The sequence below is a fragment of the Mauremys reevesii genome, linkage group 23 (assembly GCF_016161935.1).
Source record: "Mauremys reevesii isolate NIE-2019 linkage group 23, ASM1616193v1, whole genome shotgun sequence".
In the NCBI taxonomy this organism is placed as follows: Eukaryota; Metazoa; Chordata; order Testudines; family Geoemydidae; genus Mauremys; species Mauremys reevesii.
In genome coordinates, this window is record NC_052645.1 from 18102495 (window position 1) to 18124944 (window position 22450).

Below are 22450 nucleotides of genomic sequence, written 5' to 3' on the forward strand. Positions count from 1 at the left end.
CATATTTACTGTTCCATAAGGTGGGGTGAACAAAATAAGGTTGTTAAGTATTGATGTGCTTGAGTAAACCAGCAGCCCCAGAGCCCAGCTGAATTCCCATTACTCTCATTAGCGGTAACAGGAGCAATTTCCTGAGGCACAGTATTTAAAATTGAACCCAGCGTGTCTCTCTCAGCCGCTGCCTTCCAAATGTCAGCTGCTCATTTCTTACATGTCTGGGAGACAGTGTCTTCGGGTCACTAATGGTCTTGATAAACAGCGTGTAAATTGGCTCCTCGCACCACTTCAAATGGGGAAGGCCAGAGCTGCAACAGAACTGTCTCTTTGCGTTTCCTTTAGTTAAAGCTGCAGCCTGCGCTCAGCTCCCCAGCTCAAATTTAGACTTCTGGATTTGATCTAGTTCTAACAGGCATTCATCATTTCTAAGCAAGCAGCTTGGAAGCAGTGGTGCCCTTTGGCATGGGTCAGCAGGCATGGCTAGAGCGGGGAAGGGGGGTTACTGTGGAAGCTTACACATCTCTCTGGTATCTCAGAGCAGTGACTGACAGCCCGTGGGGTATTACTCCATCACTGAGCTAGGAGTGAGTGCCAGCAACTTATTTCATCAACACATTATCCACTGCAGTCTGCCGAGGGCTGGCAGCCTGCTGAAACCAGCGCTGATACTGCAGCACGGTACCAAGAACTAAACATGCTCATCCTGCCCCTCGGGAGGGGGGAAATGGCTGTAAGGCCAACCCTAAGAATCACGGCTGTTAGAAATGGAGATCCTCCACTCTCTGCTTGAGGCTAACGGAGAACGGTTTGTTCCCTGCAGTACACTGGCTCGCGGGCCTTACCCCTCTCCCCAGCTTGTGATTGGGATTATTTAGCACCCCGCTAAGGAGCTCTGCCCAGCCGCAGGCCAGTCCCAGAATGAGGATGAGAAGCTGGGATCGGATGCTGCCAGAGGGAGCGAGGGTGTAAGATCAGCAGAGCCAGGAGCGGGGCGGGGTGAGCAGGAGAGGAGGGAACACACTGAATGGAGACACCCTCCCAGCTTGAGCCATCCTTGCCCCCCACCCTTCCGACCCAGCACTAGGCCCCTTGCCACCCAGCTCCTCCATTAAGTACTCCTGGTTTTTTTGAGGATCCCTTCAGTAAGCCATGGTTTGGGGGCAAGGGCCTGGGCCAGGCAGGACAGAGCATGGGGCAAACACTAAGGGGCAGGGCCATGGGGCCAGAGATGGGGGCGGAGCAGAGGGGCAGGGCCATGGGGCCAGAGATGGGGGCGGAGCAGAGGGGCAGGGCCATGGGGCCAGAGACGGGGGCGGGGCAGAGGGGCAGGGCCATGGGGCCAGAGACGGGGGGCAGAATGGCACAGGGGCGGGGCTTGAGGGGGCGGGGCCAATGGCAGGCAGCTCAGCGGTGGGGAGGGGAGCCAGCCTCTCTTTCTTGCTAGGCCTAAGGGCGCACTCTCTGCTGGCCCTTTAAGAGCCCCCCCACGCTCTCAGTCACATGATCTCCCTCTGGGCGGAGCTACCTGACTGACATCCAATAGAAGACAGTCGACGCCCTCCTAAGAGACCGGCAACCAATCAGCGGAGTCGGAGGGTGGGCAGGGAAGTTGCGCTCACAGTGCGGGCGGGGCGGAGGCGGCGAGATTCCCCGGTCCGAGAGCGCCATGGCCGGTTACCCGTACGGGCAGGTGAGCGCGCGCGGGGCGGCCTGGCCAGCGCCGGGGCGGGGCTCTGCGGCTAGGCCCGGCCCTGCGAGCCCGGCCGGGAGCCGGTGGGGTGGGGCTGGGGGCGCTGCGGGAGCGGGCTGGGGGCAGTGCCGGGGCTGGTGTTGTGGTGGAGGTGGGGCTGGGGGCAGTGCCCGGGGCTGGGGTTGTGGTGGAGGTGGGGCTGGGGGCAGTGCCCGGGGTTGTGGTGGAGGTGGGGCTGGGGCAGTGCCTGGGGCTGGGGGTGGAGGTGGGGCTGGGGGCAGTGCCCGGGGGCTGGGGGTTGTGGTGGAGGTGGGGCTGGGGGGCAGTGCCGGGGGGGGTTGTGGTGGAGGTGCCATTGGTGGGGCTGGGGGGCGGTGATGGCATGTGAGGCTGGTGCTTAGGGGTGGCATTGGGGCAGTCGTGGATGCCTGTGCAGAAGGGGGCTGGTGCTGGGGGGGTTATCCTGGGGTACAGCGGAGCCCCAATGGCAGGGTGTCCCCCAGATGGCATTTCAGGGTGTGGTGGCAGGGTGGCTCCAGGCTGCTGTCAAGGGGGATGCCATCACCAGAGGCAGAGTGGGGACTGATAGGGTGGCTCTGGGGGCACCACAGAGTATATTGGCACCAAGGTGCTCGGGCAAGTGGGTGGAGGTGGAGGGGGTGATGATTCAGAGCTCAGCACCATTTAACATGTCTGCTCCCCTGCCTCTTCCCCCACCCCCAAACTGGATCTGTCCCGGCACTCAACAGGCCCCCAAGTGGCTCTGGACAATCACCTGTCAGAATGTCACAACACAGCGCTACAATGTTGTTTCACAGGCTTCCTCGTTAAAGGTCTCCTTGGTGTAAATGTTGTGATAGCTCGCAGCCCTGGCGCCTTCCACTGAAATTCCCAATTGCTGTTTGTCCCAAAAGATCCCAAGGGCTTTACACACTCCAGCAGTGCCACTAAAATGCAGCCACCTTTGGCATGGACAACAGCACTTAGTTGGTGCCTGGTGCTGGTGATTTTGGCTGCTTCCATTTTGTGGGGCTCAGGTTGAGACATGTTCAAGGGACCTGCCTTTAAGAAAGGGACCTGACCTCCTGCCCTCTGAAATCAGGCTCCTTCCATGATTTTCAGAAGACATGGGACTGTGCGGTGCTAAAGTGTACAAAGTTTCCTGTAATCTCAGTTGTGAGTTGCCTTTTCTGACATCAGCCGTTTACAGCCCTAAACAGGGAATTCACAAGGATGTGGGTGGGGTGGGGATAAAGCTTGGCTCTGAAGGGGAGGGGCTCTGTTGAGTCTTGTTCCTCTTCCCTTACTGGCTGGGGTTGCTTCTCTTGGGAATAGGCTGAACGCTCCCACCTCAGGCTGCCTAGGGTTTGTATCCTTACGCTGTCTCGGCTGCCCCTCATTGGATCCAAGGAACAATGCTCTGAACTGGGAGTCAGGCGACTGTATTGGACTTACAGGTGTATCTTCACTGGAGACTAGCCTGGCTGTGAGCATCCACACTCGGGTCATACCCACGTAGTTGCGTCCACACTGGAATACTGTAGCTCTAAGTCAGGTGAAGTGCTTGGGCTTCAGGGGGCACAGCCTATGTTGTTTGTGCAGCACCGTTGTGTGAGCCTGTGGCTGGCTAACAACGCATTGAAATGAGGCTCTCCAGGATGGCATCTCTCCAAGTGCCCCGTAGAAATGAAGCAGGGTGTGGAGGATGTGGGGTTTAAATGTGAACTGGTGTATTTAAAAACTCAGGTGGCTTCTGATGCAGGAGGCAGTAGGTAGAAGGGCAGGAAAATATGGTCCTGAGGGAATTCTGGGAAGGCATTGGAGAAGTGTAGAGGGAGGGGGGTTACAGCCTGAGTTAAAACAGAACCTGGGCTCTAACCTATGCCCCCACCCGGTCCACATTCAAAGCACCTCCAAGCCCGGGTCAGGGTTTTTTGTGTGTGGACAAACCTAGGTAAGAGTCTGGTTTAGCTGTGCAGTGAAGACTCATTGCTGAAAGGAAGGGGGTTTACTTTTGGCTGCTTTAAAAGGATTCACCTTTCCCATGAAGGTGCAAGGTCCTTGTTTACATAAGTGCGAGGGCATTTGTTCTGTGAGCCTTTCTCAGCTAGGATTACAGGTACAGACCCTTCCGTTGTGGTCTCTGCCCAGGGCCTGATGGGCAGGTGGCTGCAGCAGAAAACCAGCACTGATTGGCTCCCCAGGTGGATGAGAAACCAAGGACTGAATTAGACCCTGGAGACTAAATTCAGCTCTCCTCCCTAGAGGAAACTCCTGCAGGTCACAGCTACAGCCCGTGGGTGGAAGAGCAGGGTGTGTTAGGCTTGTTGTACCAGTTCTGTGGGTTCAGTGTCCATGGCCGTCAGGCCACCAACTGTCACAAACATGAAAACTGGGATTTTCAAAGGTGCTGAAGGACGTTGGGAACATCAGTGGGAGCGAGACATCTCGCTGTCTTAGGAGCTTCTGACAATCCAAACATAAACTCTCTCATGCTGTGCAGTACTCTTAGCAACTGGCCTCCGGCAGCGTTCTAGTATGACCCACTGTGCGGTGTTCATAACACCACTGCATGCCTGTTGGTGTTGTGTGAAGTATTTGTCGGATGATGCTCTCAGAAGGCCAATTTACAGTCCTGGTAGCTGACTGTTGTCGGGTTGTGCAGGGAACCTAGGATGGCAGGACTCATGGGTAGCTGGTTTCCCAGGAGTGCAGTGCCCTGTTCTGAATGGGACAGCAGCTACGGTTTGTTACAGAGAACTTCATGCCAGTGCAGAACATTCAATCTGGTATTTCTTGGGTGAAAAGCCAGAGCAGGAAAAGCTGCTGGGCTGGTTCGTTCTATGCTTTACACTCCCCAAATGCCCTAAAATAATGCCCAGTGGGAGTGTAGGCCTCAGATAATCAAATTTAACCCTTCAAGGTCCCTTCAGTTTACTTAGCTGATTGCTTGGTGTTTGCCAAGTGCTCTCTCCCCCTCCCTACCCTGCTCAACAGGGTTTGTTTCAAAAACTTCCCTTTGGGCTAAACTGAAGCTGGGTAGGGGGAGTCCGTGTCTTGGAGGATTTTAGTTATAAACTCTGGTAATCCAGAGATGCTGGCACGCTGTATAGCCAAGAGGCGGGGGTCTGGAGGATTGCTGGCTGTATGTGCGGCTGTACTGGGGACTAGGGGGTTGGCCCCTTGCAGCAGCTGTTTGTGCTTTCTAGTGTGTTCTGCTCTCACTGGACTGTCAACCTGTCCTTTATTTTCCCCCTTCTCCTCCCACAGGGTTACCCCGGATCAGCAGGGCCAGCCCCAGGCGCCCCGCAGGGCGGTTACTATTCCGGAGGCCAGTATGGAGGTGGGCTGCCACCTGGTGGTTCTTATGGCGGCCCAGCACCTGGAGGCCCCTATGGGCCACCATCTGGCGGAGGGGCTTATGGGCATCCCACCCCGGGCGGGGCACCATCTGGAGCTCCTGGGGGACCTTATGCAGGAGGCCCAGCCCCAGGAGGGCCTTATGGGCAGCCATCTACCAATCCCTATGGTGCCCCTCAGCCAGGACCCTATGGAGCCGGGGCTCCTGCTGGTGAGTAGAAAAGTGTGTGATGGAATGATCCTGCCTCCCTGCGCGTGTTCCCCGTTGTGCTGGTGGAGCAGTTTGTTCCTTCGCGCAAACTTGCTTATAGAATCATAGAATATCAGGGTTGGAAGAGCGTCTCGCAATGCTAGTTGGCTGCCTTCAGTGATGGAGGAAGGCCGTGTGCATGTGGGATGCAAGGTGGAGAAAGAGCCCTGCCTTTGGTGCAAGCTGCCATCCTTTGGGTTCTTGAGAGGTTTCCGAGATGGGTATTCCTTTCCCATTGGCCAGGCAGCCATTTGCTGGGCTGAGTCTGCTGCCAGGATTCCCAAGTGCTAGCTGCCATGCTGTTACCTTTAAGTAAACACTTGAGGCTGTTTTTAAATGGAGATGTTGGCACCGGTGCTGACATGGCACTTTCCTTTAGCTGAGAGTTATGATCTGAGCACAGGACAGGGATCCAGAGACTCCGGACTCCAAATACCAGCTCAGATCCCGACACCCAGTTGGCCAAGGGAATAGCCTTCCACCGCTATGTACCTCAGTTTCCCCAGCTGTAAAATGAGGGTAATGACCAAACTCCCGGGGCTTGTTCTTTGTTTGTAAAGAACCTTTCAGATGACAAGGCCTAGACATGTGCTAACTGCCATTCAAAGGTCTGGGGAATATATCTGGGGGCCACTTGAACAATACACCTTGCCCAGCAGAATGGGAGCTGTGGCATTTAACTGAATCGTTCATTTCAATCAAACTGCTGTTCAGAAAAACGTTCCCGTTCGTTATTTAAGGCTCCAACGTGGAGGAAAAATGCTGAAGAAGCTGCAACCCCAAACGGTAGAAATAAAAGGTTATAGTCGCACATCTGTCTCCCCTGAAACGGGTTGTGTTTGTCCTGCTGAAAGGCCCAGCTCCCATTTCTTCGCGCTCCATTTACAAACCATCTGAAGAGATCTAATTTGCTTCTCTCTCTTTTCACAAGACCTTGCGTGCCAAGTTCTGGCCATTATGAACCTGCTTCCACAGGCTAGATCACATGGCCATAAAAACGCATTTAGACTGGAAAATCTGACTCAGCCTCTCCTTGTGGCCCATCAGCTGTAACCAGTCCCTTGGCACTTGCTGTCTGGCTTTTTGCAGGGTTCCTGTGCTGACTCCCAGCTGTTAGTGGTGAAGAGGGTCTAGCTAGGTCCAGACAAACGCTGCTTTGCTTAGTGACTAGCAAGCTGTCATGTCTCTAGTGGATTGTGTGAGCCCTCATCCTGTTCCTCCTGACAGGTAACATGCCACCCGGTGTGGACCCGGAGGCCTTTTCTTGGTTCCAGACAGTGGATGCTGATCACAGTGGCTACATCTCCATCAAAGAGCTCAAGCAGGCCCTGGTCAACTCCAACTGGTCTGCGTTTAATGATGAGACCTGCCTTATGATGATAAGTGAGTCCAGATGGTTTTTCCCCTTTAAATTGCTCATGAGCTGCAATCTGTACTAGAAGAGACATTGCATATCGCGCTGGACTCTGCAGGGGTTGTTTTGTAATGTTGGGAAAAAATCCAGCTCTTTGTGCGTTGAATTTGGATCTAAGAGGGTGAATCCTAGGTCAAGTGTACAGCAGCCATGTATTCCCCCCCTTGGCAAAGCATTTACTTCGCAAAAGGGACGTGAATGGCAGGCTGGCTGATTGTTTCAGATTAGGGATGGCAGCTGTGAGGGACTGGGCAAACCTTCATGCCCCACTTGGTAGTGACTGGAAGAGCAGAAGAGGAGTAAGATGCTGGAGCCGAAGCTCACAGTGCAACAACTTATGCTGTCTTGGAAGCTGGAACTTCCTCAGCAGCTTTTTGTAATGCCCTGAGCTAGCTGGTTGTTTAGCACTTATACAAACTGAGTGCTGCATGACAGCTGAGGATAGTCCCTGCCTATTGGCCTGTGTGTCTAGCTCCTCTTTCTAAGGAGGGCAGCGAACAAAGGCTAGACAGAAAAATCCAAACCGCTTGCTGTGGCAAACTGAATTCCTAACAGTTTCCACGCTTGCTGCGATACCCCGAGGGTAAAGGTTTTGATGCCATTGCCTGAAGGCCCCATTTTGGTCAGTGTAGTGCTTTCCCATTATGAATTCTGTTCCTGTGATTAGATTTGCTCCATAGCTCCTAACGGGGAGAGCTTTGGGAGCTGGTAGTGTGGTCTCATGGCTAGAGCAGGGGATTGGGAGTCGGGATACCTGGGTTCTGTATCTAAGGGCATGGCTACACTTACTGAGGATCTACGCTGCGGCGATTGATTCACAGGCAGTCGATTTAGCGGGTCTAGTGAAGGCCCACTAAATCGACCGCAGATCGCTCTCCCATCGACTCCGGTACTTCACCGAAACGAGACGTGTAAGGTAAGTTGATGGGAGAGTTTCTCCCGTCGACCCAGCGCGGTGTAGACACTGCAAAAGGTCAGCCTGAGCTACGTTAACTCCAGCTTCGTTATTCATATAGCTGGAGTTGCGTAAATTAGGTCGATTAAGCCCCGTAATGTAGACTTGCCTTTAGGCAAGTTCCCAAACCCCATCTGAACAGTGCGGAATGACAGACTTCCCTGGGCTGTAGCATGTTTGTAAAGCTCTTTGAGAGCTTCTGATGGGAGGCACCATAGACGTGCCTGGCGCTCTTTCTGGATCACCCCTCACGGCCCTGCTCTTGCTGTTGGTTCCTCGGCAGACATGTTTGATAAAACGAAGTCGGGACGGATCGATGTCTTTGCGTTCTCGGCCTTGTGGCGCTTCATCCAGCAGTGGAAGAACCTCTTTCAGCAGTATGACAGAGACCGGTCAGGCTCCATCAACTTCAGTGAGCTGCAGCAAGGTGAGACGAGAGGGAATGTGGCAGGCTGTAGAGAGCAAGCGGGTGGCAGCATCCTCAGGCGTGACAGCCCAGTACCCACTGTGGTTCCTGTCACGACTAGCTGCTCTCGGAAACCATATGGGGTCTGTTCAGGGGGCTGTGTCCAAACCTATATGACAGCTGCTTCGGTTGCGTCAGTTCAAGGCAATGGTGGACAAATCAACAGGTCGGTGCTGGCTTGGTTGTCTCCCACTTAAATAATGACAGCTGTCCCCTCCTGCAGTGTGACAGCTGCATTCTAAACTCGTGGAACCGCTGTGTTCTGAATGCACTGTGCTTGGTTACCTTTAAGTGGGCTCCATGGAAGTGGTGCAGTTACACCTTCTGTGGCTAACGCTTCCCCATGCTTGGAAAGCAGGAGTTGTTACAGCAGATCCCTGTGCTCCTGCCTCTGATACGTGGAGAGGCTCCCACTCTGAAGTCGTGGCTGCAGAGGCGGTGTGCTGTTGCTGTGCAGCCAGTCACCTTTTGCCGTGACTCTTACCTGTCAGGTGTGTGCAGTAGTCCGGAGGTTGTAGATATCAGAGCAAACTAGCTTCTTTTTTTTCCAGGAAACGCTCTGCCCCCTTCCGCCTCCCCAGAATAACTCTGCCTGGATGGCACGTAGCTAAAGACGCACTTTGTCTGATGAGCTGCTGAGATTTAACTGTCTGTGGGAGGCAAGGGGAGGATCTGGAACTTGCACCTCAGTTTCTATTGCTAGTCCTCATAAAGCACTGCCTGCAGCTCCATCCTGGGTTGTGATCAGCTGTGCTTTTAAATAGCACTCTGGCATCAGAGAGGGGAAATGCCTCTGCATATTCTGAGAGGGGAGGATGGACTGATCTCCCCAGGGGAAGGGGTCCGTCACCTGAGGGGTTTATTTTATCTTGGTTTCTTTACTCCCAGCTCTGGCCCAGATGGGATACAACCTGAGCCCCCAGTTCACCCAGCTGCTGCTGGCCCGTTACTCTCAGAGGGCTTCCAACGCCACCATCCAGTTGGATAGCTTCATTCAGCTCTGCACCCAGCTCCAGAGCATCACCGAAGCTTTCCAGGAGAAGGATACCGGCAGGGTAGGCAGCGTGCGGCTCAGCTATGAAGACTTCCTCACTATGGCTGCGACTCGCATGTTGTGACGCCTTGGGACGTTTCTTTGCCTGAGGGTAGTGAGGGAAGGCTGGAAATGAGTCACCGGGAGCGATCGATCAGCCCCTCTCGCCTGGATATGTGTGTCCTCCGGCAGAAAGGATAAACCCATTCCATTTCCTCTCCCCACTGTGTAACCAACGTGAAGTGCCTGAGAACGAGGGAGCAACATGGACAGGTGGAATCAGGCTGTGAACGCATGTAGCAGAAGCCCCGCTGTCAGTCGCTTTGATTTCAGTCTCCAGTCCACAAAACCTTTTAGATGTCCCTGCCAAAAACATTGGTTACATTCTATTGCCACCAGGGGGCACACCACATCAAAGGAAGGGCAGCATTGTAAATTACACTGTATGGGAACTCTCTTTTTCAGGAGAACAAGTGTCCTCTGCCCCTCACCACCTGTCAGGGTCAGGGCCAGTTCTGGGGGGGGGGTGACGAGAGCGGTTACCCTAGGCACCAACTTTTGTGGGGGGCTGCGCTGCTGTGCTGTTCAGCTCTGAGTGGCCACCTTTTTTCCCTCGGTCACTCAGGAGGCACCAAAAAATGTTTTCTGCCCTTGCCAGCAAAACAGCTATGGCTGCTCTTGTCTCCGGTTGGTAAAACTACTTCAGTCCCCAAAATATGCTCTCCTGCCACCCTGGGAGGATGCTGTCCTGGTTGTCAGGCATCTGAAAATGTTTATTCCTCCTCAGCCAGCCTTATGGGGTTTGCTTCCTTGTTTCCCCACAGTAGCTTAGTGACATCTTACCTCGTATGATCCTTAATATCCAAAGCGGCAAGTGATGCAGCATTTGTATTGACAACTGTTCCGATTCCTGTGCCCGAGTGCTGGCATTTCAAAACTGACTCCCTTGCCAAAGATTAAGCATTTAACACAACCATTGCACACACTTCCTTTCCCTCATTGTGGGGTCCTGTTCTTTTGTGCCGCGTAGCTTGACGTCTGAGTCCTATCCAGTGCACGGTTCCTACGCAGCGTGAAATTGGGCCGCTTGACTTGAGTGACAAACGGGATAATTAGCTCCCCTTTTCTTGCCAATGTGTATTTGAGTTTTTGTTTTCATTTGTAGGGGCCAAAATCATGAAGGGCTTTAAGCTTCAGTAAACAGTTTATACTTAGATCATTGCAATAAAATACCATGTGCATTAGCATAGTTGTTGTTTGTTGCAGGAGTGCCTAGGACCTGTTGTGCCAGGCGCTGCACAAGCACAGAGCAAAGCGCTTTTCAATGCCATTCCTTCCATTTAGTGTCTGTGGTGGCTCCTGGGGCCTGGAACTACCCCCAAAGCAGTCATCGCTTTCAAAGGTCGGGCCTTCGGCTGGGAAGGTCTAAGTACCGTCACCTCCCAAAGATGTCAAGAGAACTTGCAGGATTGGGGGACTCTTTTCCAGCAGGAGAGCCTGCCCTACACAATTTACATACAGGTCTCCTAGGGGTGTGATTTTTTTTTTTTACAGATAGTTTTACGAGGACAACCCCTTGTGTGGATGCAGTTATACTGGTGGAAAGGTGCCTTATACCAGTGTCATTTATTCTCCTTCCCGAGTCCTGTGAAGGTTCTTACGCTGGTATAGCTTGTGCCAGTATGACTGTTTCTTCCTAGAACTACAACCACACTAGTGGGGCTGTACTGCTTTAACTGTACCAGTACAGTTAGTGATCAACTTGTGTGTGTAGACTAGGCCCGAGACTAAGGGCTTTTCTATGCCTGGAATTGTTCCTGATTCACTCTTCTGATCAACTCCACATCTGGGCGCTCTCAGGGGGAGTTATTGCACTTTACACCCTACCTTAATCCAGTTTAACTTTCAAGTGTAGACAGACCTCGAGATCTATGTGGTGGCGGGGTTCAAACTGATGGGGATTGGGGTGTGCAGTTTATTCTCCTCTGGATGCTATTACTGCCTCTGGCTTGCCTGCTTCTTAGCCCTGGGACATAAAAATACTTCTGAGGAGCAATTATTTGTCCTTAGGAATGCCCAAATTGCACAAATTATAGCGAGGAGAGGAAAAATCTGTCTGGGAAAAGATACCTTTAGATTTTGTGAAGACTTTCTATACCTCTGCTACTCCCTGCCCAAAATCCCCTGCTGAAGGAATGGCCTCCTTGCAGTGCAGCACAATTCTGTCCTACCGCGCTCTTTAAAATGCTCTCCCAGCATTGGTTTAAAATGAAATTGACAAGAGTTGGTAATACACCTTGTGAGCTCACAAGGGGTTGCCTGTCTGCAAAGGGGGCTTTTTTCCATACCCCTCAGATTCTAGGTGTCTGATAGCTTTTGTATGGTGCTATAGAAGTGTGCTGTAGGGGAGCTGAACTGAACAGATAACAGTCCCTGCCTTTATGGGCCAATGAACTGAAAGACACTGAAAACGGCTCTCTCTCCTTTATTTCCTGCATTGAGGGCAGGATTGCAAGGCAGCGGATAAAAATATTTGCCATTTATATGGTGCTTTTCATCTTCAATGAAGAAATGAGTCCTAACAATCGTGAGGTAGGTACTATCCCTGTTTCACAGACAGGTAAACTGAGGCACCGGCTGGCGCCACTGTTGCCTGCGTCCCCACTCCATTTGAGCATCCGGCCGGGACCTTCTGCCAGCCACGCTTCCACGCTGGTGGCTGCCGATGTGCATGAAGGGTATTCTGCACAGCTGCCTTGCAGTGGAGTGGCAGAGGGCCCAGCCTGCTGTGGTGGATCTGGATTGAGCCACCATCATGTGTTTGACATCACGGCTATAGCAACATATCCTAGTTACAGACCACTGTCCCTCCGCTGACTGGGACAGCAGACCCCCATGAAGTGTGGGATGACGGCACCCTCTAGTGGCTGTGGCCTATGCATGACACCAGCTCCAATAATCTACAAGCGTGACCATTTCAGGAGCGGCGGTTGGTTAGCAGTTACCGGAGGTTTAGAGGTGGGGGTGAGTCCCACGAGCTCAGCAGCATTGCAATGGAGGGAGGAAGGGGCTATCTTACTGGGGTTATGAAGACAGCCTTAAAACAAATAGGGCCAGCAGATAAGCTCGTGTTGAGAAATAGCCCAGATGAGTTCCTATCGCCAATGCTGGGGGAGGGAGGCTCTTGTTAGAATAGCTGAAGGTCAGTTCAAGAGACGGGCCGTGAAACCTGCTTGGAATTTACAAGATACGTGTGTGTGAAGGAGCTGCCAAAGTACCCTAAGGAAAATGGATGGGAAAAGCATCTCTGGCTTCCTGGAGATAGCCAGTCTGCTGTGGGGCAGAGAGGAATGTTATTTCTTGAAGAGGGAAATTGCACTTGGATCTTGAGCCCCTGTCCACGGAGCCAGGAGCTCCTTACCATCCCCTGTTGGTCGAAAGACCAGACCATCTGTCTGAAAGAAACAGTTTCGTTGCCCAGGTCACTTCCTGTGGGTAGCATGTTAAACAGCGGCCCCGGCTTAGACACACCTGTGAGATGGCATCAAGCAGATCTGTGCGCTGGCGGGAGCAGACAGCACTCTGTGCTCCGAAGGTCCCAGGCACGCTTAGTCCTGGTTGTAAGCTGCAATTTGACTCAAGCCAACAAGGCTTGGGCAGGGATAGGATTTCCCTCCATTCTGTTCAAATAAAGCTAGTTTGCATGTGGCTGATGGCTTGCATCCAACACAGAGCCTGGGGGTGGAGGCTGTAAGCCAGGTCTGTTGATCCTGCTTTAGGCACCAGAACTCTGTCATGTCTGCACAAATCCTGTTGGTGTTCAGCTGTAGGTGAGGAGTTTGTGGAAATCGCTCCCAGTTACCATTGTCTATGTTCCCTCTGCCTTGATCTCTAACCGAGGAGTGAGTGGGGGTCAGGGCTTCTTAGCCGTGGAAACCTGAATGCTTGTCCATTTCCGTTGTATGCCTGGAGTCTTCTAACAGAAAAGCCCAGCCCCATCCGGAAAACTGCTGTCTTCAACCTCAGAGGAGAGGGGTTGTCTTCTCCAACTGGCCAGTGTTCAAGGGTTTGCAGCAGAGAGGTGTTTGACCACCGCAGTCCGAGGGCAGGGGCCACCCCTTTTAAAAAGGGAGTCTTCTCCTCCCCTCTGGTATCAAGCAAGGCTGTGGTGACCCTGGGTCGCACCGCCAGCTATGAGAGCTTCGGCTGCGTTGCCATTGCTCTGCAGGGTTGCAGACTTTTGACTGGGGGTTCTTGCTGTGCCCGAAGGGAGGGTTTCCCAGGCTCTGAACCCATAGAAGCAGCAAGAGAAAGCGGCCTTAGACTGTTCCTGGAATTTATCTTCCAAAAGCAGGGGGGGGGGGGGAAGCCACACAAATTATGAGATTAACTTTTAGCTTTGGAAGAAAATGGGCTGCTAATTACCCTCATTGCTCCTGGCAAAGTGCTGCTCCAGATGAGCCGCTTCCCCATTAGACATGGAGCATGATTCCAGCAACAAAAGTCAGGCTGGTGAGGCTGCTGGCTTTTGATTTTCCGCTCGTTCCAGAGAGCGCTTTTAGCATCAAATCACCGCCTTAGCGGAGGAGTAAATCACTCCCGCCAGCCTCCCTCGGAGAACTTATAGGTATTTACATTTGCTTTGGCCAGCCGAGGCTTGTTTATCTCCACTTTCCCTTGCAACATATTGGAGATGCTCTTGTCGCCTGGGCCACTGCCTCGTTCACTCCCCGCCTTTTCCTTGGCAAACCATCTACCAGGAGCAGCAGCAGGAGCCAGATAACCAACAATTCCTCTCATGTAGCACTTGAGTTGCATGGGGGAAACTGACGCATGAGGAGATGGTGTGTCTAGGGTGATCAGAAAGTGTGAAAAATCAGGGCGAGGGGTGTGGGGGTAATAGGAGCCTATATAAGAAAAAGCCCCAAATATTGGGACTGTCCCTATAAAATCAGGACATCTGGTCACCCTAAGTGTGTCTCGCTGTGGGAATTTGGTAGCAGAGATGGGACTAGAACCCAGGAGTCCTGATTCCCAGCCCCTGGGATTCTGTCCTCCTGAAGCTCAGGCTGCTGAGTCCCTGAAATGCTTTTTGATTCCCCAGTTCCTGTAAATGTAAAGACGGGAGTAACATCCAGTGCAATGTGGTTCCAGTCCAGTGCTAATGGGAAGCTGTTCAACTGCAAGGCTTTAATGGTGGCTGCTCAGCTTCGTAGCCTCTGCTTGAGAGAGAGGCGACAGCGGAAGGGCACCGAGGCGGATTGGTGGAGCTGTGTGCGGATCCCAGCAGGACTGAGGAGCGTTGGCGGAGGGCGCTGCTGGTAGGAATTGAGGTGCTGTGGCAGAATCCTGTATAGGCTTGGGACCGGCAGCACCTTGGCAGGGTCGTGTGGCAGTCCAGGACAAGAGCTCCATGGGGAGCTGTGGGTCAGGACTGAGCTGCATGGGCACAACTGCAGGGGGTTTCCCAGCCTGGAGTAGCAGGTGAAGTGGCTGCAGGTCGAGATGGGTGCTTAGCCAGAGCCCGCCGGATGCCTGGCTCGCTGCTCAGAGCGACGACTCTGCCCCCCATTTCTTTCCCCACTGCTACCACCTGCATTCATTTGGGAGAACTTTTTTTCCCCACAATTAGCTTTAAATTGCTGAGTCCCAGGTGGCACCTGTGCAGGGTGCCCTGTCCCATCACCCCAATGCTGGCCCTCACCTGTCTGTGCCAGGCCACGACCAGGCACAGTGAAGCCAGGTAGGTGATAAAGAAGCAGCTCTGATGTATTTTGGGGTGAGCGTCATCTGAAAGAACGAGACCACACACTGTTCAGCAAGGGAAGAGAGATCAGCTCGGCTTCTGAAGTTAGCGGAGGTGGCAGGAGCCCTCTGAACCTTCAGCCTGGGGGTCTGCTGAGGCTCTATAAAGAGGGGAAAGAATTTGGGGTAGTTGGGGGCAGAGATCTGTGAACCACTCAGCTCTTGTAGCTTCTGTTCTGGCCGGCAGGGGGAAGAAGGGTGGCCTTGTGGCTAAGGCAATGGGCTGTCACTCAAGAGCTGGGTTCGGTCCCTGGCTCTGCAAACACTGTGCCTTTGTGCGAGTCGCTTTGGGGGTTTCTACACTGCAACCGGGAGGGGTGATTGCAGCAGGTGTAGACAGAGCCTGTTCGGAGGTAAGGGAGGAGTGTGTGCAGGGGCACGGGAATAATTTTTATAGTGAGCCATTGAACCAAACTGTAAATCTTGTCTATAATGGAAACCACTTCAAGCCAGGGGGTGCGGAAGCTCCCTCTGCACCTGTAGTTCTGGCACCTGTGGGTAAGCCATCATAGTCCCTGGACGGAGCCAGCTGTCTCATCAGATCTGGGGTGCTGGCATTAGGAATAGCGCCCTGCCACTGAGCGGGTGCTGTTTGACCCAGAGAGATCCACTGAAGCCTCACCTCTATCCCAGCTCCTCCTGTGCATCTCAGAGACCGAGGACACTGGAAACAAAGGGAGGTTAACCCTGCAGACTCCCACCAAGTCCAGGTAAGTACTTTACATTTGGGCTTAGATCTAAGTGGGGCTGGTGGTGGGCTATGGAGCCGCCTGACTCGAATCCAGTTACTAGAACATTAAAGAATCAGTTAATCTCTCCTTGGATGCAGAGCAGGTACAGGCTTGAATGAATTGTAATGGGGTTCCAAGCCTGGATTCAGGAATCTCAGAATCATTCTCAAAGCTTAATGGAGGCGCTGATGGAGAATGTCCTTGATTATTATTATTTTTTTTACCTTTAATAAGGTGGCTTTCTGTGAGCAAAGGAGAGCCCTTGGTACTGATTAACTCTCATACCCCCTGCTATTCAGAGGCCATTTATGTCAGGGGGGCGTCGGGGAGGCGGTTCAGTAAAAAGGCATTAGCTGCTTCTGCCAGCGGGCTTTCAGATCCCCTCTCCCTCCCCAGCCTTGGCCTTCATGGCAGAGCAAGCCAGGAAGCCAAAGGGTCTCTAACTAATCATTCCTTTACATCCTTCGTGCCCAGGGGATTGGCAGCAGCAGCCCGGGTCATCAGTGGAGATTTATCGACATTTCTGTCACACGCGCACGGCTTTTGACTCGGGCTGTTTAATAATGGATAGCAAAGTAGTTTGGATGTCTCTGCCAGGGGACTGTTCTGACACTCCTCCTGCAGGGAAAGAGTCATTCCCGATCAAGTGTGCCGGACAGCTGTCGCCTGGTAGCCGTTTTGGGAAAAGAGTCTTCCTAGCCGCAAAAAGGGGGCGGGGGGAATGAACTCCTGGTTCCAAATCTGTAAAGTTAGGAGCATCCCCATTTAAAACCACTGAGCCGCATGATCCTCTGCCTGGCACGCATGTGACTCCCTTGGCGCTAACAGGGTTACTCCAGATTTACACGCAGCAGGAACATGCTCCCCCGTGAGGACTCCTTGGCTGGCTTGAGCTCATTGCGTCCTCATTCTCCTAGAGTCCTTGATGGCGAACACCGACCTCACGCCATCTGATTAAATCCCTGGGCCAGGTTTAAAGGGTGGACTGGGGAGATACGGAGCCCCACAGAGTACCCTTAAGCTAGGGGAAGGTGCACTGTGCTGGAAGTCAGGTTATGCGGGTTCTGGTCTTATTACTTCTACGGGGTGTTGGTGAGACTTCTGGGCAGTTCACAGCCCTTGGAGGAAGAATGGGCTTGTGGGTCAGTGGATGCTATGCTAGCATATGTGGAAAGCCTGACTGAAGCAAAGAAGAAAATGAATGTGGATTCTCACTAAAGAACTGTAGCTGCTGTGGAATGGGATGTAGTAGACACCTGGTTACTGAATCAAAACACTTCTTAGGCAGCCTCCTTGCAAAGTGATGTGCTCTGATCCCCTGACTGCCTGTGCTCAGACATGCTCCATCAGAAGCCGCCCTGTCTTAAGGGACCTCTCTAAATTATTCCCAAGTTTTTGAGTACAACATCGTGTGATCCTTTGGCCCGGCCCAGCTTCTGCTGCATTAATCACTTTTTCCAAAAGCAGGGTGAGGGGTCAAGTTAAGAACCAGGCTGGAATTGTTGCTCTTGGAGGAGCTGGTAGGTCAGGCCTGGTTTACACTGGGAAAGGTTTGCTGGGAGAGCTAAGCCGGTGGCATGGGACTGCAGCTGTCCTGGTGGAGGAGAGAGCTGTGCAGAAAACACTTTTCCCGGCCCAGGACAATTTTTAAGATATTGGCGGGGAGGGGGAGGAACACATTTTCCCCTGTTCTAAATTGGGATGAAAAGATGAAATCTCCAGAACTATCCACAAACCAAAAATCCACACCCCCCCCCAAAAAAATTCCATTTGGGTCCATCAAAAAAGTGGCTTTTTCATTCTGACCATTTTTATTTACAATTTCAAAATGCAAAGCTGTTTTTGAAACCGAAAAACTGGAATTTTTCTGGTTTCAAAAACATGGAAACGTCTTGGCAATGTCCAGACTTGTTTTCAAAAATTTTTCGAGTTTTGTTTTTGAGGAATCGGCATTTTCCAACGAAAAAACAGGTGGTTGAAAAATTCCCCACTAGCTCTAATGGGGCCGTTGCATATGTTGACGAGTGCTTTTGCCATTCTAGTTTCTACTGCGTTCCCCACACCCAGTAAGCTGGATTCCGTCTGTCCTTGGGCTTTGGCCAGTAGAAAAATGTCATTTAAAAAAAAAATCACACCCTCCCGCAAACTGGCAACAGTTCCTTGTGCAGACCTGGCCTCAGACTATCACCTTGAGTGGGAGTGGAGTCAATCCCTGTTGCTGACAACCTACCCAGAGTGTCGTGTTACATAGACGCAGCCACATAGAGTCGAATTCAACTTCGGTCTAGTGTTGATAATCCCTAGCTCTCATCTCCGGCTTTTCATCCATAGATCGCAAAGTGCTTTACAAAGGAGGGTCAGTATCATTATCCCCATTGTACAGATGGGGAAACTGAGGCAGAGGGAGCCCAAGGTCCCCAGCAGGCCAGTGGCAAAGCCAGGAATGAACCCAGTTCTCCCATGTCCCAGTCCGCTGCCTTACCCAGTTGGGTCCATAGAGTTCCAGTTTAGCTGAATGAAGAAAATGACTTTCCCTGCTTTCCCCATGGTTGAACTTGGCCTACCATCATCAAGATGCCTTTCTCCTGTATAGTAAATATCTTGGTGAAGTAAATATCTTCCCAGCTACGGCCACAGCTCCATTATGACTTTAAATGAGGCTACCCTTTCTGACCCGACTGAGCAGAGTCCTTGCTGAGTCAATGGGCTGCTGAGTCGATCGCCTTGTCGATATGAATGCAGCACAGAAGACTCAATGCAACCCAAACGAGTATAGATTTTTGTTTCGGATTAGCGGTCGTGTCATGTTTAACCAGGCTGCACTGAGGCACGGTGCTTTCCCCAGCATGGGGCTCTCTGCCAAAAGCTGCATCAGAGAGAAGGGAACGGCTTTGCTTATCTCCTGTTTCAGGTAGGATACTAACAGCAGGCGGCTGACTTTGATGCAATCTGTTGCAATTAATTTCATGCCCAAATTCCATTTCCAGCGCTGGCCGAATTGCATATTTATCGAGGGGCTCGTGCTTTGAGATTGTGCAAATGTACAGAGCGCTGTCATAGCAGAGTATAAAATATTCAGGTGACATCTGTAGGACATGCTGCACAATGGAGGGATTTAGACTAGATATGATTTTAATTTAAACCTAGCGTAATAGTCTCTCTAATTGATTTAATCTTTCAAAAATAGCTGTTCTTGGTTATGAAAACAGCCGGTCCTGGACATAAAATATTTAGCTCCTGAGCTGGGCAAATCCCCTCGCCTGTATTTGACACTATAAATCTGAAGGACTAATGTTTTGCTTGGGCTCTGATCCAGCGCTCCGCTTTAGGTGCATTGTGCATGGTCCAAAGACAGATGAAATTAATGGCAGGCTTTTCATGGACGTCAGTGGGCAGAGGATCAGTCCCAAATGTGGTCCCATTGCCTTCACTTTAAGCATGTGCTTTGCTGGATCCAGGTCTTAGAGACTATGAAAAAAGAACAGGAGTCCTTGTGGCACCTTTGAGACTAACAAATTTACCTGAGCATAAGCTTTTGTGGGCTACAGCCCACTTCATCGGGCGCATCCCGAATACGCCCACACCTTGAGTACTGGGTGCAGTCAGGGCCGCCCAGAGGGGGGGAAAGTGGGGCAATTTGCCTCGGGCCCCACAGGGGCCCCACGAGCCCTGGCCGAGAATCCCTTCCCTGGCTAGAGGCACCTTTTTAATTTTTACTCACCTGGCGGTGCTCCGGGTCTTTGGGGGCACTTCGGTGGCGGGGGGGGGCCCTTCACTCGCTCCGGGTCTTTGGGAGCACTTCAGTGGCGGGGGGGCCCTTCACTCGCTCCGGGTCTTTGGTGGCACTTCGGCGGCGGGGGGGCCCTTCACTCGCTCCGGGTCTTTGGCGGCACTTCAGTGGCGGGGGGGCCCTTCACTCGCTCCAGGTCTTTGGCGGCACTTCAGTGGCGCCTATTTCAGTGCTGCCGAAGACGCGGAGCGAGTGAAGGACCTGCCGCCGCCGAAGACTCTGAGCGCCGCCCAGTGAGTACAAGCACCGCAGCAGGTGGCACCTTTTTTTATGTCCACTCCCCCGCTTTGCCCCAAGCCCCCTGAATCCTCTGTGTGCAGTTCTGGTCGCCCCATCTCAACAAAGATCTATTGGAATCGGAAAAGATACAGACAAGAGTAACGAAAACGATTAGGGGTGTGGAACGGCTTCTATGTGAGACGAGATTAAAGAGACTGTTTGGCTTGGAAAAGAGACGACTAAGGGGGGATGTGATAGAGGTCTATAAAATCATGATTGGTTTGGAGAAAGTAAATAAGAAAGTGTTATTTACTCCTCATAACACAAGAACTAGGGGTCACCAAATGAAATTAATAGGTAGCCGGTTTAAAACAAGCAAAAAGATGCATTTCTTTATACAACGCACAGTCAATCTGTGGAACTCCTTGCCAGAAGATGTTGTGATGGTCCAAGACTATAACAGGGATCAAAAAAGAACTAGATCAGTTCCTGGAGGCTAGGTCCATCAGTGGCTATTAGCCAGGATGGACAGGGATGGTGGCTCTAGCCTCTGTTTGCCAGAAGCTGGGAATGGGCGACAGGGGATGGATCACTTGATGATTCCCTGTTCTGTTCATTCCCTCTGGGGCACCAGGCACTGGCCATGTCAGTAGACAGGATACTGGGCTAGATGGACCTTTGGTCTGACCCAGTAGGGCCGTTCTTATGTTCTATTCCCCCTCCTCCCCCACAGTGCTCATCTTGGCCTATAACAGTTAGCAGTCCACTTAAGCTCTGAAGCCCGAGGTTTAATATCCCATCCAGAACGTTTGTTAGCATCAGTTATTCCAACTCTGGATATTTTTGCTAGCTATAGAAATGTCGACTCCTTTCCTGAATCTTTGCAAGAGCTTACGATCAAAATAGACAAGACCCCAGTAATAATGAAGGCAAAGGGTCTGCTCCACCTGCCCACTCCCCAAGCAGAGAGAGTTTGCAATGGAAGCATCTTCTGCACCTGTTGAAACTGGGAGAGCGAGACGTTCGTGAAGCCCCAGGATGTGACTGTCTGTTCTCGGTCGGGTGCAGAGTTGTTGGGCCCCAGGTATTAGAGAGAAGGTGGGTGATTTCGGAGCAATCTCCATCCAAGGGGCACAGATGGTTCTAGCTCTCTGTAAAATGAAGCAATGGGATTTTCCCATTGACTACAGAGGGGGCCTCACGCCGTCAAACACTACAACAGAGGTTTTTTAAGTCTATCCAGAACACCACATTTGTAACCAGCCATCAAAGGGGTCTCTTGTCCCAGGCAGCGCTGTTCCTGTGGGGCTGCCCATCCATCCCAACAGCCTCGATCGTCTTATGATTGAGCATAATTTAAAAAAAAAGTCTGTGAGGAGAGTTTATTCATCTAATGTTTTGTCTCTGCCTGGAGACTGAAATCCTGCCGTTTTATTGTTCGCAGCGATGCGAAAGAGACGTCGCGGTTAGTCAGGAGTCCTGGGTGCTAGTTTTTGCTTTGCGACCTTGGATGCAAAGCAGTTTATTGGGTGCAAACCGATACTGGTCACCTTATAGTCAAATTGCATTTCTAAGGGGTTAACAAATGATTGACAGATGTCTTCATGCCTAGCTAGTCAACTGCTAGAGTCCAACAGGTGGTTTATAACCATCCAGAACAACATCTGCTGATGTTCTAATAGCCATCTGTGCCACAGTTAACTCCTGAATGTCATTTCGTATGGAATCTATTAACATTTGTAAGTAGTTTATAAAAAGTTCCCTTTAATACAAAGGATATCCACGATGTTAACATTTTATAGCCTCCAGAGAACTAGTAGAGGTGATGCAAGGTCAAAAAAAATCCCCTTTATTTTCATCAGAAACATTTTGTAAGCTCAATTCATTGCTCTAAGCCATGGAGAGCATCTAGTAAGGAGGCGAACCATGGTCAGGAAGACAGACCCCGAACCGTGTCAGGCTCCTTCTCTTAATGGTTTAAATTAAAATCCAATTGCTTAACACCTTTTTATATTTACCACAAGGAATAATAAACTCTCTGCTTGAGTCAGGTAAACGACCTGAAAGGATGTTGGACCAAACTCCACTTTTACACCGGTGTGACTCTAGTCATGCCTGATTCACACCGTTGTGTGATCGGAGCGGAGCACGCTCTGGATCACTCTAAGGCCAGGCCTACACTGCAGACCTATGTCAGTATAACTGTGTCACTCGGGGTATGAAAGCTACACACCCCTGAGTGACGTAGCTATGCCAACCTAACCTCCTGTGTAGACAGAATTAAGCCTATGGGAGAGGGTCTCAGGGACGCTGATGGGAGAAGCTCTCCCGTCAGCGTAATAGCGTCTTCACTGCAGCACTACAGGGGTGCTGCACTGGAGATGAAGACAAGCCCTCAGACTCAAAGGAGATTGCCCAGCTAATGCCGGGTACACGAGGATCTCAGGTTCTGGTTCTAATCTCAGTGACATCTGCTCAAGTCATGGGAGCCCCTCTGGATTTAAATAGGCGTGACCAATCGGAATATACCGCAGGGTGCTTGAGTCTGTTACCTTCGTAACTGACGTAATCTCACCCGTTGCTGCATTTCCCATAGTTCAGAGGTGAATTCGGATGTCGCTCGTGTGTCCCAAGCGTGTCGGGCAGCCGGGGGAAACGTTAAAACGACTCTGGAAATGTAAAGCATGAGCCGTAGTCTCTGACACGTGGCAAAGCTGTTCTCAAAGAGCCCTCGTCTTCC

At 51.7% G+C, this 22450-nt stretch overlaps 1 protein-coding gene across 1 annotated transcript; it reads left to right on the top strand.

The window, feature by feature from the left end:
- The first annotated feature begins 1539 nt into the window (after positions 1–1539).
- PEF1 (penta-EF-hand domain containing 1) lies at positions 1540–10409 on the top strand. The gene is made up of 5 exons (XM_039511926.1): positions 1540–1687; positions 4958–5258; positions 6525–6680; positions 7950–8093; positions 9021–10409. The coding sequence occupies exons 1-5, from the start codon at positions 1664–1666 to the stop codon at positions 9248–9250; spliced, it is 855 nt and encodes a 284-aa protein (XP_039367860.1). The 5' UTR covers positions 1540–1663; the 3' UTR covers positions 9251–10409.
- The last annotated feature ends 12041 nt before the right edge of the window (positions 10410–22450 follow it).

Excerpts from the sequence above, each read along its gene's own strand:
- PEF1 (XM_039511926.1), top strand. The coding sequence starts at position 1,664 with ATGGCCGGTTACCCGTACGGGCAG. Across the intron at positions 6,681-7,949 it reads GACCTGCCTTATGATGATAA|ACATGTTTGATAAAACGAAG; the intron begins GTGAGTCCAGAT and ends GTTCCTCGGCAG. Across the intron at positions 8,094-9,020 it reads CTTCAGTGAGCTGCAGCAAG|CTCTGGCCCAGATGGGATAC; the intron begins GTGAGACGAGAG and ends CTTTACTCCCAG.